Source organism: Fulmarus glacialis, unplaced genomic scaffold (genome assembly GCF_000690835.1).
Source record: "Fulmarus glacialis isolate BGI_N327 unplaced genomic scaffold, ASM69083v1 scaffold25398, whole genome shotgun sequence".
Classification (NCBI taxonomy): domain Eukaryota; kingdom Metazoa; phylum Chordata; class Aves; order Procellariiformes; family Procellariidae; genus Fulmarus; species Fulmarus glacialis.
Window position 1 is genome coordinate 23,504 of NW_009227971.1, and position 15,238 is coordinate 38,741.

The 15,238-nt window shown below is 35.2% G+C and overlaps 1 protein-coding gene across 1 annotated transcript in view; it reads left to right on the forward strand.

The window, feature by feature from the left end:
- The window catches only part of NCOR1 (nuclear receptor corepressor 1), a 59,455-nt gene that overhangs the window by 9,539 nt on the left and 34,678 nt on the right, over positions 1-15,238 (forward strand). Inside the window, exons 4-11 of the mRNA XM_009583342.1 lie at positions 1,917-1,973; positions 2,411-2,463; positions 4,282-4,348; positions 5,349-5,521; positions 7,547-7,637; positions 8,178-8,356; positions 8,832-8,886; positions 9,691-9,792. Of these exons, the coding sequence (XP_009581637.1) occupies positions 1,917-1,973; positions 2,411-2,463; positions 4,282-4,348; positions 5,349-5,521; positions 7,547-7,637; positions 8,178-8,356; positions 8,832-8,886; positions 9,691-9,792 (777 nt within the window). The remainder of the gene's footprint in view (positions 1-1,916; positions 1,974-2,410; positions 2,464-4,281; positions 4,349-5,348; positions 5,522-7,546; positions 7,638-8,177; positions 8,357-8,831; positions 8,887-9,690; positions 9,793-15,238) is intronic.

Sequence of the window (15,238 nt, forward strand, 5' to 3'; positions counted from 1 at the left end):
ATTGGCAATAGCCAACAGTAGCAAAGTGCTTCCTGCCTTTTTTGCCCCTGGCAGTTTGAGATTAGGGAGTTGGATATCTGCTGTTTTTGAAAGTGTTATGATCTTTTGTGAGAGTGGTATATGCTTGTTTAATTTCCCAATTTTGTTTTATAGTTTAGAGGAACAGCTAACTTCTCTTACAATAGACTATTTTTGAAAATTTGAGAAGGTAAAAAACTGCAACGTAATACTAGATTTTATACAGTAGAACTGTGTCCCAAGTGTTCCATGCAGCCTGTTCTCACCTTCCCCCAGTTGTCTGTGAAATTTGCTGTATTTACTTAGCACAGGACATTAGGGCAATTGTTATGTTATAAAAACTGATGCAACCAATGTACAGCAATATGTTTACTTCTGGTTACAAACCAGTTTTACTATTTTAAATCTCTTTCATGCTATAATATCATTAAAAATTGTTGAAATCATACAATCACCTTACAAGACTTCCTCAAGCTGAATTGCATGTTGGGTAGTAGGCAAAACTGAATTTGAAGACATCTTAGCAGGCTGCTGTGCCACTCTTTCTCTGCTAACTCTGGTTACAGGTGTTTTACAACAGAATTTTGAACTTGCTGTTGCATTCCCCATGTTGTGTATGTGCCAATAGATGGGGAAACCCATTTTATGTTGCCTGAGATGGAGTAACACGCGTCATGTGTAGTCATCTGTTAGCTGCTTTTGTCTGTGGAATTCTATATACAAGGGGAATTACCAAGCTTGATGCGTTTGTGAATCCATTTAGCGCTTGATTTGAGTTCTTATATCAGGAATTACATGTACTGTAGAATGGCAGTATTGATGGGGCTTAATACAAATAGCACATGTCAATATTCACTGTCTTACTTGAAGGGTTATTAAAGATGTATTAATCCATTTGTGTACATAGCACTTGTTTGGTATCTTTCTGTCTACTGTTGTGCAAGAGGACAGTCCACTTGGTAGCTTTCATCTTCAAACCATGAAGTTTAGGATAATTACTTTTAATATTCAACTACTGTTGGCTAAAATTTGCTTAAAGTAATAGGGCTAGAATTCAGTTTTAAATGTTTTGAACCAGAAAAAACATTCTACCAGAGTGATACTATACTATTTCCTTCATACATAATCATTTTGTACAGCTGTGAGTTCCGAAGAATTTCTCCAGATTGAAATTACATGGGAAGAGGTTAGAACTTAGCAGAACACTTTCTAATAATAACTGCTTTATGGATTACTTTCTTCTATATTTTTCTTTGCAGATGTCTTAGGGCTATCGCATACAACTACTGGGGGGAAAGAAGCACATTTGAACTAGTATGTTGGGTCATTTCAGATAGCCTTGTCTGCTGGCAAAGGGCTTTGGAAGATCATACAGGCTTGAAATGAATTTGTGAAAGCCAACTGTCTTATCCAGTGCTTCCTCCTTTAGGGTCAGAATTGTTTTGGGGTCTTCAACTAGTGTGAGGGAAGGAGGACCTTTGACATACTTCTCTGTGTGTGTATGTACACATTGATTCACACTTCCAGACTTTGCAATTGGAGACTTTTAGTCTCTTAATTCCATTTTTCAAAGCTAGCTATGCTTTGTTTTACTGGACACCTTTCTTCCTCTTAATAATTATTTGCTGTATTACTTATTAAATGCATGTTCTTTTTGAACTGCAGAGGTCAGTTTCTGCTTTTATGCTCTATCGGCTTCCAGACATGGAGATCAGAGTAGTAACTGTACAGTTCAGGTACAGGTTTCTTAATTTGCTGAGACAACATTGCAGAAGTAGGTTAAGAAGGCTGTAGTATGATCACACAGGGCAGCTAGCATAAGCGGAAGACTTCAGATATACTTTTGACACTAACTTCAGGTGATTTACTTAGACTATACAAAAAACTCTTATTTGCAGAAAAAAGCAGAAGAAGCTCACAAGATTTTTGAAGGTCTTGGTCCAAAAGTTGAACTGGTAAGTTGTGGTTTGGTTTTTTTTTTCTTCTTTTGTTCTGTTTTCTTTGTTGCCAGTGTTGCTTTTGTGTCTGTAATTCTGTTGCGGTAAACAGATGTAGTTCTATGTTTATGTATAAAAGAAGTGTATGTCTAAATACACTGGTGAATTGGGGCTTGAATGAACTGATTGGCCACATAAGTGTAATTTTTTGAAATAGATTTGCATCTATTTGAGAGAACAGTTTGAAATTGAATTACTGTTATATACATAAGTAGTTATAATGATTTAATTTTAAGTAATGAAATCTGTGCTTTGTGTTGAGTGTCTTCCAGTCCCTTCAGATTGCTGATGCAATGTTAGCAGAATATTAAAATATTGTTAAATATATTGCATATACTTTTAGAATTACATGCATTGGAAAGTACTAAGCGTACCTTTCTAATCCAAAATTGTAGCCACTTTACAACCAACCGTCAGACACAAAGGTCTACCATGAAAACATCAAAACGTAAGTGCTTTAATATCTTGTCATTGTGCCATTTAAGGGGTCTAGACTCAAACATTCACTCAAATTTTTCATTGCTGTGATTTCCAGATAGGATGTGTGTACTTTAACCATATTTAAAAGCTTCCAGTCTATGTAATTTTCCAATTTTTTTGTTGTAGAACAGTGCTGCAAGAAATAAGTTATGTGTACTGAAGGCAAAGGGAAACAGTAACTTTTCATCATAACGTAAAGATAGAAATAAATCATAAAACTTATTTTTTAAGTTGGTAACGCTTGTATTTTTCAAAGCCTACAATACCAGATTTGACCTAGATATGCTTAGTCAACTTTTCCTGAATGCACTGTTCAAAGAAGTGTTTCAAAAATTATCGCTGTCAATAAATGATAGGAGGAGTCCTGATTTTTTTTGCTATTATCTATTTATTTATTGACTTAACCATATATTCATTTTCTATCATGGGCTGCGAGCAGAGTTGTTGTGTGCTATACTTGTTATTTAGGGCAAACCAAATTCAGTGATTTGAAGTAAACTTGTCGTCTTCTGGAAGAAACGTAGATTTTGCGAAAAATGAATTTTTTGTTTCTTTTTAATATAGAACGTGCTTCTCAAATTTGTATGAGCTAGTTTTTTTAGTTCACTGAAGCAAATATTGTTTATAAATGGAAATAAAGTTTTATTAAATTGATTTTTAAATGTGTTTAATTGAGCTTATTTGTACTCAAATTCAAATGTCCGTTAAGTTGCATCTGATTACTTTGAATGTCTCAGTTCTGCAAAGACGATGGTGAACTCATTTCTCTACAGAAAGTCATTCATAACGTAGAACAAAATCTTTTTTTTTACATGGCTATGTCAGACCACTATTGATTTCACTCTGCAGCAACGTTGTAAAATACCAAAATAGTGATCATTCTATTGCGACAAAAATCGGCTTATTGTCCAAATATGTATTGCTACTAGACTTTGGTAAAAATAATTGGTGAATTTTAACTGCCATAAAAGTGCATATTTCTTACAAATCATCTTTGAGGAAATCCCACTCTATTATAACTATGAAGACCAAGGCCTTTTCCTAGCTTCTCTAGGACAGTAACTGGGAAGAAAATTTTTACTTCCTTGTCTCACTTTGAAACTCAAATACTGATGTTTCTGAGACAAACTTTACTGCTCTGGTATGATTATCCCGGTTCAAATTTGTTGAAGAACGTTACTGTCTTCGTAAGATTTATTTATTCATTAACAATTTCCATACTACCAGTTTTTACAGAAGAAGAAATAAATTGTCGGTTTCAGTTGTGAAGAAATGCAGAGTGAGTTACGTGCATATTACTAAGTGCTATAACATTTACTACCATTTTACAATATTTTGTAAGTACAGAAAAAATCCTACAGATGGCTGCTGTTAAAAATGTCTCTTAAAAAAAGTACTTCTTGCTCCACTCCTTCAAATGTAGCTGTATAGCAGTTCCAAAATACTTCATTTTTTGAGTGATATATTGTAAAACTCTTAACTTTAGAATTGAATTACTCATTTTAGCATATTATCTCTCTTGTGGTGAAGGAAAGCACCTAGCTTGAAATTGGAAGCTTTTGTGTCTCAATGGCTTATTCCAGCCATCTTCAAGAATCTTCTCTCTGATAAAATACAGTATTAGATGATTGTTTCATCAGGAATTTTCCCTCTATTTTCTACCCCTGAAAATATTTTTCATAATAATGATCTGGCATCTAGAATCCATATGGGCTTTGTTGAGTAGTTTTGAAGTGCTTGATTCTTAAGTAGTTCACTTTCCCCCCCCTCCCAATTTTGTTTCCAGAAACCAGGTGATGAGGAAAAAGCTAATACTATTCTTTAAAAGAAGAAATCATGCAAGAAAACAACGGGTAATACTACCTTGTTTTTGTAAAAAGAACACATGTTTGGTTTTCTGTCTGTATCCTTGACTTGCATTCCCAAATGTGTCATAGAAATCCCATTTATTAGAAAAATAAGATCTTAAGCTAAAATTCTGTTGATTTGTTGGAAAACAAACTGCAGGTTTTATAACTGGTTTGTTGATTATTTGACTGAAAATCGTCTAAAGTACAATAAAGAAAAAGCTTTTTTTCTTTCCTTTTCTTTTCTTAAAGAGTATGAATGGAAGAGACCCAGTGAAAATCTTTAACTGTCATGCCTGGCCTCTCTCTGAACTTCTTTTCTTGTATAGTAGCTATAGGATCTGTAAGAAAATGGGGCAGATCTCAATTTTTTTAGGTCAAACAGCATTTTTAATTGAATTTGTATATGTTGGATACCAGTATTAATTCACCTAATGCTTTCTCTCGCATGCTGTCGTAGCAAGTGGCATTCAAAGTCAAAAGGCTGTTTTGGGTGGTGCCTGAAAGATCATTTTTATTATTAAGAATAGCAGAACATTATACATCAAATTGGAAGATTCCACCATGAAAATGTAGTGACGTATTTTTCTTCTTACAGTCCTAGTTTTTTTATGTAGGAGCAGCTCCCTACATATTGCTGAGCTTGAGGACATATTGCAGTTACTCCAGCCCCATTCTGTTAACTAAAATTTTAAAATAAAATAAAAAAAAATTAAAAAATTAAACCAATTCCATTAATTAAAAGCCTGGTACCAGAGGATGTGAGATTTCTGGAAGGCAGTAGTAACAGTTACCAATGTGTAAAGCAAAGAAATAGTGTGTAATATTCAAAATCTACATTTTTATATCCACTTCCTCACCTTCTCCCTGCTGAAAATTGGGTATATGTCATCTTCAAAATGGAAAGCCACTAGAGCAGGAAAAATATGGAGCCCACCTGTGTTATGTGTACTGATCACTTAGTGTATTTGTGTTTAGTTCAAGGTTTACTTTTGTAATTTAACAGGAACAGAAAATCTGTCAACGTTATGATCAGCTGATGGAGGCATGGGAGAAAAAGGTTGACAGGATAGAAAATAATCCACGCAGGAAAGCTAAGGAAAGCAAAACAAGAGAATACTATGAAAAACAATTTCCAGAAATCCGGAAGCAAAGAGAACAGCAAGAACGATTCCAAAGGTATTACCATAGATTTGAAATGTTCCTATAAAATCTCTCTTAGGACTTAAGTTTTAAAGTTATTTCTAATAAAATTGATTCAGCTTAATGGTTAAGTTTTATGTTCATCACTTTATTCTTTAAAAAAGAATATTAGTGTATCATACAGTATAAAGCAAAATGTTCTTTCATTTGTTCAGTGTGTTTCATGGCATTGAACTCAAGTTTCACTTCACACCTTAAGGATGTTAACGACCGTTCTCTTTGTATATCCACTGCCTTATGTCTTGCCCTTTCCTTTCCCTCCCTATCAGCTTTGTCAGCGGTGCCAGCCTCATCAGTTTGGTGTCCTCTTGGGCTGCTTTAGTGATGTCCAAATTGTTCCTTTCCTATCCCCCTTTTTAGATCTGCCATCAAAACCCATATATTCCAAAAGAAATACAGAAAAAGGGCTAATTACCGAAGGCTAGTTAGGTTGTGGTGCTTGTTGAGACTATATGAGTTAAGCTGTTCAGATGCACAAAGAGGTTTGTGGAGTTGGTCTTAAGATAATAGGAGTGTCAGCTTCACTTGAGCCTGTTCATTTTGGGCCTACACCCTAATTTATACTTAGCATTTTTCTGTCACTGGGTGTCTGTGTTCCTCCTTTGTTTCATGATCCCTATATTCATTAGCCTACACATTCAAAAATCATTTGACTTCTTTAATTAACAATTTGAGTGATCTTTTGTTGTACTTGCCATGTAATTTTATTCCAGACATTTTTGATTTTTGATGTATGCAAGCTATGACAATTAAGTCCCCATTATTTAATTTTAATCTATTAGACATTTGTGAAATAGAAACTGTACAAAGAGTCTTAAAAGGAATGAGTGCAATTCATTTGAGAGTTCACTTTATCTACGGTACTGTAGGTAGTGCTTTAAATTAGAATTGGGTCAAGTTTGATTCAGTTGTGTTCAATTCTGTTTATCTAATGTTTGAAATCATTTTAATACACCTTTGAGAGTTCAAGCCCCATAAAGGCTTCATCTCATTATCTCTTCTAACCATCTGTCTAAATTCCCTTACTTCATAAAACATAGGAAAAGCAGATAGTTTGCAATATATCATGAAGTGTTCAAGATCTGGCTCTGTGGAATCAAGAAAAGAGGGAAAGAAAATAAACTGTTAGAATGGAAACAGAACTCCTATCTATAAGAAGCTTTTACTTGAAGAATATATCACATCTTTGTAATTGCAAACTACTTGGGAAGGGGCTGTCTCTTTACATTATATTTATGTTCTCTAATGTAATGACATCTTTGTCTATAGCTGTGCTTGTAATACCATCGCCATGTAAATACTAAGGTTTTTTTGTCAGATTTTGTGCAAATTTATTAGTTCAGTAAAAACTTTGAACAAATGAAGATGTTTTATCTCTCTAATTATCAGCGATTTTTATCTCTGAAATGCTTTTTGACCCACATGCTGTAATATATTATTATGTTCTTAACTGTAAAGATCACTAGCTGAAAAATTCTTCCATCAAGTCTCGCCATCAATTCAAAAGTTAAAAATTTTCCTTTGTTGTAATGAGTCTTAGTGCTGTATTACTAACTTGGCAAATTTAATGTACTTTTTTTTCTTTTAAAAAATAAAACAAAAAAGCTGTGTTTCACAGTGTATCAGTTGTACTAATTAAGATGATGATTTCTGTGCCACTGATGAGCATTCCTCATACTCAGCAGAAGCCTATTAATGTATCTAAAACACCTACTGGCAATGGAATCAGTGGTAACACTCCTTTTTTGATGTTGGCTCAAGCATGCCCTTCCTGAAAAAAAAAATTCAGCTGTAAAAATGAGCAGTTGTTTGAAATTGCAGTACGTTAGCAGAGTTTGTACTGTGACACTGCTTCAGAAAGAACAGTCCTAACTAACTAATTTGGGAGACTGGTGACAATATTTTAAAGAATACTGAAGGTTGTCATTATTGTGTACAAAATCTGAAAATATAGCTATTTTCCACTTTATCCTTACTACTTCTGTTTTCCCCTAATTCTAGAGTTGGCCAAAGAGGGGCTGGACTTTCAGCAACAATTGCTAGAAGTGAACATGAGATTTCTGAAATCATTGATGGACTTTCTGAGCAGGAGGTGAGGCTATTGTCTGTACTTTGCTATAGAAGCACAGCAAATGACTCAATATCCTTTACTGGCAGTGAAAGGTCTCTTTCAGAGGGTTTGGTTTTTTGGTAAGAGAAATCTTTTGGGGCTGGTTTGAGAGAGTCTGTGTGAACTTTGGCTTGAAACAGGTCTTTTCTTTTAAGGGTTACGCTTCCTAATTGCATCTGTCCTACATTTTTCTCATTTTTCTCATGTGTCTGCATTCATTGCAGGCTTGCTACAACCTAATTTTTTACAGCTCTAAGAAACATGTGAAAACTCTTCCTTTCTAAAACCCTGCACCATTTTAGTTTTTTGTCATTTGCGACGCTATTTCCTTTAGCTGACTGTGTAAATGTTCTTTGAGATAGTGACAACTTCTAGAAGAGTTAAGAAGTGGACAAAAAAAGTTTCAAACTAACTGTGAATGTGTAGTGTGGTGGAGCTTTAAAGAGTTATGTAATTCCAGAACTGTAAACATTAGTAGCAATTTTTTGTATCTTTACTTTTTCTTTTATTCTTTGCCTGTAGAATAATGAAAAACAAATGCGTCAGCTCTCTGTCATTCCTCCCATGATGTTTGATGCAGAACAAAGACGAGTGAAGTTTATTAATATGAATGGTCTGATGGAGGATCCCATGAAGGTTTATAAAGACAGACAGTTCATGAATGTCTGGACCGACCATGAGAAAGAGATTTTTAAGGAAAAGTAATGGGCTTTCTTATCTCTTCTTTTTATTATATTGCAAATGACAGTTAAATACCTAACCCCACAGTAAATATCAGTTAAATCAGGAATGCTGAAGCTTTTGTTCAATAATATTTGATAATGTTCTGACTTGGATGAATGAAAGATTGCAAAAGTTTTAGACTTTTCCACTTATTTTTCAACTGAGTAGGCTCAATTGCATTTAGTCCTTAGATAAGAAATTATCTTAAAAATACTTTAGTTCCGTGATAAGATTAAAATGAGAAGAGTAGGTATATGATTTCATTATATCAGCTAATATCTAATTTTAAGTGCTTTGTTCTAAATTTGCACAATTTGAAAACTGGGCTTTTTAGATTAATTTCAGTTGTGTAAATCAAAGGCTTGCTGATGGAACAGATTGTTTGGAAGACTGCTTTGCTTATTTGGTCATGAATTATGTTGTTAAACTTAAATAATTTCTGATTTATAAAAGGTTTGTCCAACATCCCAAGAACTTTGGTCTAATTGCTTCCTACCTGGAACGAAAGGTAAGACCTTTTTTAATAAAAGTAGAGCCTAGGGTGGGAACCCTAACTTTCCAAATGTAAGTCATTTATCCCAGCATCATTTTCTCTTCCTGGAAAAAATTGTAAGTCCAAAAAAAGTTACTGCTTTGACAGGAGTTTATAATACTTGATCAGTAACACAATCAATGCATCTAAACATCTAACAAAACTTAGTGAAATGACACTATTGACAGCAATAAAAGAAAATGGCACTTCATTTAGTTTTGATCTTATTTTCTTTCTGAAGGAGGTAAGCTTCTTTAACTATCTCACTGTTAAGATAAGGACATAATTGGCTCTGCTGAGCCACTGTGCTAACTCTTAAGAAATCTTGCCACCACGTTTCAAGTCAGTGGAATCCTACTGCTGGCTGAATTAGTCTTTAGAACCAATTTCAGTCTTTAGAACTGATTTTGCAGAACTGATGTAAGAAGTAGTGGAGAATTAGGATTTGTTAAGACTTAGAACAGACTCTTGAATACCTACGGCTATTATGATGAAGAGAAGCTTTCAAACTTGCAAATTGTCTAGTTCAGGTTAAATCATGCAAACTGAAGTAGCTGAGGGATATAAATACGAGACTTTATGTTTAACGCTATAATTGTATGCATAGTTATATTGTTATATTTGTGTGTGAATTCACTTCCCTGCTGAGCAAACAAATCTAATAGAGTTTTATTTTAATCTAGGGGCTGAATAGTTTAAGTGTTGAGAGAAATTAAATACTAAGAATGTATTTTTTTATAGCAGTAAAACCTAATGTTTTCTTTTTCTTTTTCACTTTAGAATGTTCCCGACTGTGTATTATATTATTATTTGACCAAGAAAAATGAGAATTATAAAGCCCTTGTGCGAAGGAATTATGGTAAACGCAGAGGAAGAAACCAGGTATCTTAAATTTATTAATCACTTGGATGTTGTTATTTTATTGTTTCATATTTACAACTGTCTTACTATCTGATATAGCAAGTATATTATATGCATGAGGGGGGGAAAAAAGGAAGAATAATTACTTTTCCTTTACTGCATTTTTGCCCTTTTTAAATTTAAGTAATCCTGACCTCAAGGGTGCTCTTGGTTAGTTTGTTTTTAATTCTGTGGAATATCTTCTTCCTTTGCACATTTGTGACTTTTTTTTAATATGACAATTCATTTTACTTGAGGACCCTGCCATAGACATTGAAGTCAAATCCATCATTAAATCCTTGGAGCCAACAGAAATTAGGTTTAGCATGTGACTTGCAGTGGAAAACATATAATCACTTCATAATGTCAATGTTTGTCAAAAAGCAGAAATTAATAGTGATCTTTATTCGGTGGTCAGGCTCAAAGTCAAACTGGAACTTAACAGCAAGAAGAAAGAGACCAATTTAAAGCATGCAAATAAAAAATTCTGCTGATTCAGGAAGTATTCTTCTGGAAGCTTTGGAAGTCTTTGGTGGGGAAAAGAACAGCATGTTGTGTACAAAAAGCATATAAATACGTTTGCTAGGCTACCAGGGTTAATGTGGATAATGGAAAACAAATAAAAAGAAAGATTAAGAATCTTTGGGCTTTTTTTTTTTTTTTTTTTTTAAAAAGAGAGCAGGAAGGAGTGCTGTGTATTCACTGAACATGTTCCCTGCTTTTCCCATTCTGATTTCCCCTTGCATCTATCAGGTATTTAGAAAGTACTGAAAATAGAATGAAAGGTATGTCAGTGGTGAGGTTAGGAAAGAAGGTCATATATGAAATAAAGTACATGAACAGAGTACTAGATGTAACAACTAAGCCTGCAGGTATTTTGAGTTTGTATCCTTAAAATGAATTTTAACAGCTGGAAACCGGTATAGATACGATGTGCTGAAGAAATATCCAGTGCTTTGTTGGAACTGAAGCTTACTGGGGGCAGGAGGGGAGGGTCCTCTCAAAGTCAGGGTTTTAGAAATCCACAGACCTTGAAACCTGAAGAGTTGTGGGATTTAGTCATGTCTCAGCAGTGATACTAAAGAGAAAATTGATGAGACTTTTTGAGAGGTGTTGTGACTGCAGAAATCTGTACTGAACTGCAAAACAGCAAATTAAGTAAATATTACACTTCAGGATATGTGAATCCTATCTTCAAATAATGTAAGCTTTCTGAGAGTCCCAGTAAATGTATTTTTTCTATAAAAGAAAATTGCTGCAAACAGCTTCCGTTGATAAGTTGATCCTGTTCACTAGAAACAGTCATTGTGTTGTGCTTCTATGGTGCTGTTGTACTTAAAACTTTTAAATTGTGGTCTGGTGTTCTAAGAGAAGAGATCATGTCACAGAAGACTTACTTGTCTGTACCCTACGAATTATGGATTGCGTGGGATAAGGTCATTTTCATTACATACAGGATTTAGTTAGAGCTTCTACTTTGACTAATTGTGAACTGCTGCGATGGGAGAAGATATTGGAAATATCCTGTATTTTGCCAGAACTTTGTAAGCCTTTTTAATAGGCTTCCATTTAATAAATGCTTTTTAATAGGAAAAGTGTATTGTTGTGCGACTGGCGATGGTGAAAGATTCCGATTAATGTATGGATGTATGGCAAATACAAAGAAGATGGAAATAAACAAGATTGTCCAAAATGTAGACAATCGCTGTGGATGCTAAATGCAGATAATGCTGCTGTTTAAGTGGCTCAGTTTCATATTCCAGTATAAAATGAGATTGGTGTGATCATAGTAAGTATAAACATGTTGAGCATATTTTTGCCGTAAGCTGTTCTTCTGCAGCTGTTCTAAAAGGTGAGGAGACAGAACTGGCTCAAGCTGTAATGCAACATAACTAAGGTTTTTGAGATATTCAGAAGATCATAACTGTATATTTAAATGTTTTTCAACATTGTTAAGCTTTAGAATATTGGAACTGGTAGAATTCAAAATTTGGATGGTTTTCTCAATCCATAAATTGTTTGCTTTCCTTGGATAATGCATATAAACTAGAAAGATTTTAATTACAGCCCTATACGCAAGGGCATAGACTTGTGAATTTAGCTCACTACAAAAGGAAACCCAAGGTGCTCTGCCTGACTTTGTAACTGCTCCTCTGAATACTGATTTATATGTGAATAACTAAATACGTGAGTTGGAACACTGAAGCTGCTGTTGTTGTTCGTTCAACTCAAAGTACTTGCTCCTTGAATTTTAGTGGAATTGTGGGTCTTAATTACTAGTTGTTGATCCACATTAAGTATTACAGCAGATCACTAAACTTTGCGCAACTGCTAGACAGGCTTAATGTGTGCTCTATGTTAAGAATGCAGATAAGTGTCAGACTTTATAGATCTGAAGAATGTTGAGGTATACTTACAAACTCAAGAAAATACTCTAAACATTCTAAATGGGAAATTTTACCATTTCTGGAAGTTTAAATTCAGAAGTATTGTAGTTAGCATGTTTAGTAACGCTGTAGTAAGGAATTACATGGTACCAAAAATCACATTTGTATTTTTTAATTTTATTAATGATTAATTAGCAACATCTATAACAGCTAGTAAAACAGAATTTGAGAGTGTTGAACTACCTTGCTTGGCAGAATTTTTATCTTACAGTTGCAGAATGCAATTCATCCCCTCTCTCCCTCCCACACCCCAGCTTTGTTTGAAGCTGATATTTTTTCATATCTCTGAAGAGCAACCTGAAACTTCCTTGCTGATTGGCAAACACAAGTTGTGTAAGATTTATGATATGCTCCAAGATGTGCTTATGCCAATAATAGGTTCTTCAGCTTAAACTCTTAATAGTTCATATATTTTTGTGAATTAGAAGGCAAGCAAATGGAATATTGCAGTGAAGATATTAATCATGGTAATGATGTTGAAATCCTTCAGAGAATGCAATGAGTATAACTTGACTCAAGTTTCAGTCTGGGGGCTTTTATTTTAGAGAATCTGAATGCCAGATTAAGGCATGTCAGGTTAAGAGATGTAAGGCTTACTGAATTCCGATACGTTTTTGTCCTCAAATAGGTCTAGAAAGGCCTTTTTATAAAATGCTACCTAAACTGCTCCAGAATGCTCACAGAGGCAACTAAACAAGTGCGTCTTAAACCAAATGTGACTTTGCAAATGAAGAGCAAGTTTTTAACATCGTATTGGAAGAAAGCGTGGCTGCACGATGCTTTTGCATTGATCATAGAGGATTCCTTGAACAGCTCACTGAAAGCAGGTTCTTTCCGAGTAAAGTTTCTCATTGAGATTTGGTAGCAAAGCGGTAGTTGGTAAGGGGTGTGCTTCTGTGGTCTGGCTGCCCGGTCAGCAGAAAAGCACGTCTGTGGATCAAGCCATGTGCCTTTGCAGCAGGTGGTACAGTCCAGTGATCTGACTAAACAGAAATTTGCTGTATGTCTGTGACGGCCAATCAAGCCGAGCTCGGTGGGGATTACCTCGGGTGACCCCAGTGAGATTAGAAGGTTGTATGTGAGATGGGCAACTCTGCTGTAGGCAGCTTAAGTGGCAGAATGACACAGTTTCCTGGAATAAACACGTTGCTGGGTCAGGCAGCCTCTGCTGAAAAGCTGTGTGATGTCGGTGCTGGTGTGGTTTTTGTCCTTTTGAATCGTACCCTGAATTAAAGCCCGTCCCCTTGCCTGGATAGTAAAAGTTTTAATCAACAGATGAATGTGCAGGTACGTCGCTGACCGAGGCTTCAACTGTTTTAAGGTTTGTGTTTAACCTGCACTTGACCTATTGATTATGCATGTTAAATAAGTTCACTGTGAAACAGAATCCTGCTATTTACAAAGTGTGACGTTAAGTTAGCCAGGCAAAAAGAATGGAGGATTTTCAGTAACTGTTTTGTAAATAGATTATATATAAAATAGAGATTCTTTTTTTATTATTTTTTTATTTTCTTCTGAAAATGCAGTTAACTCCGTGCTTTTGAGGCCAATCTATCTAGCACAATGGAAATAATTTATCTTAGCGTGTCTCTGACGTCTTGCTTGAAGGAAGTTTTTGCATAACCAAGTAATGCCAGCATCTTAAATGCTAGTAATTTGCAGCAAGATGATAGTGGTTAATGTTAGGGTTTTCTGCTCCAGTTCACATTATTAAAATGTCAAAAACAAGTCCTTTTTGTGACTATTACCAGCCTCAGTTTTGTTAGTGAAACAGTGACACCTGCTGCTACAGTTATAGGAAAGTTAGTTCCTCTGTGAAAAAGAAAAGTTATTTTGAGGAATTTTTCAGTAGACTCTAAAATCTGAGTTAATGAAATCCTAGAACAGCAATCTTGTAGATCTCTGTCCTTGGCTTTCCATGAATTGCCAAGTGTACTTTGGGTATTTATTTGAAAGGTAGCTTTATATAAATATTACATGTATTTTGCTGTTTAAAGTTGACTTGCAGAGTCTAATGCCCAGTAAGGAACAAGTCTGTTCTGCACACACCAAATTTGAGTGGAGAGCATCTGGGTATTGCAGTGCTTCTGAATGGGTGACTGATTGACGGGGTGGTTTGTTTAACCCGTTTGAGCCCATTCAATGTAAACTCCTGTGAGTGGTTCCCTCTGCATGGCCATATGCGACTCCCCACCCTCTCTTACGTTCCGTAGTTTCTTACAAAAACATATTTAAGGCAGAATTTAAACTGTAATCATGCATTTTAAATAAACTTAAGTGTTTTCAGAGAGGAGGAAGAGAGCTCTTTCTTCCTCCTCCCTCTCCCCTTGCCTTTAACTGGAGTCCTGCCCGCTATAACCTCGCCTGCAGCCTCAGGCTTTCTTTTCTCATTCTTCTTGTATGGTGCCTAGTACAGAAGGCTTGGATTTTTCTGTGGCACTCAGAAGATCACCTTGTCACAGATACTGTTCAGTGTGAACGGGCAATTTGGATTAAGCTCTAGATGCTTAATGTGGGTTGCTGGCTTTTGAGGCCCATCAGGAAAATTAACTAATTTACCATTTGCTTCATGTAAGGGTTCTGGGAATTTGGGGAGTGGGTTACATGATTTATTTAGTAGCAGCCAACTACTGCTTGGTATTTTAACCTGGAGAGAAAGGAATTTGCAGGCAAGCTGTGGACATAGAAATTTGACAGTGTTGGAAAGCAAGATGTTTTGGCCATGTGCAGATATATATCATTATGGATGGCAAAAAGCAATATTTAGGCTCCTACACATATTTAGGGATGGTTACAACACTAAAACATAAGGAAATCTTTTTTGTAGCCACATTTGACAGATCTTTCCTAATATTTGGCGGGTTTTTTTGTTTATGAGCAGTGTCATTTTTCTAATGCTTTCTTAAAAAAAACATCACAGGATATTTGGCTTGTCTAATGTTAGGCCACCTCTAACAGCAAAGTCTGACAGGGAATGCCGA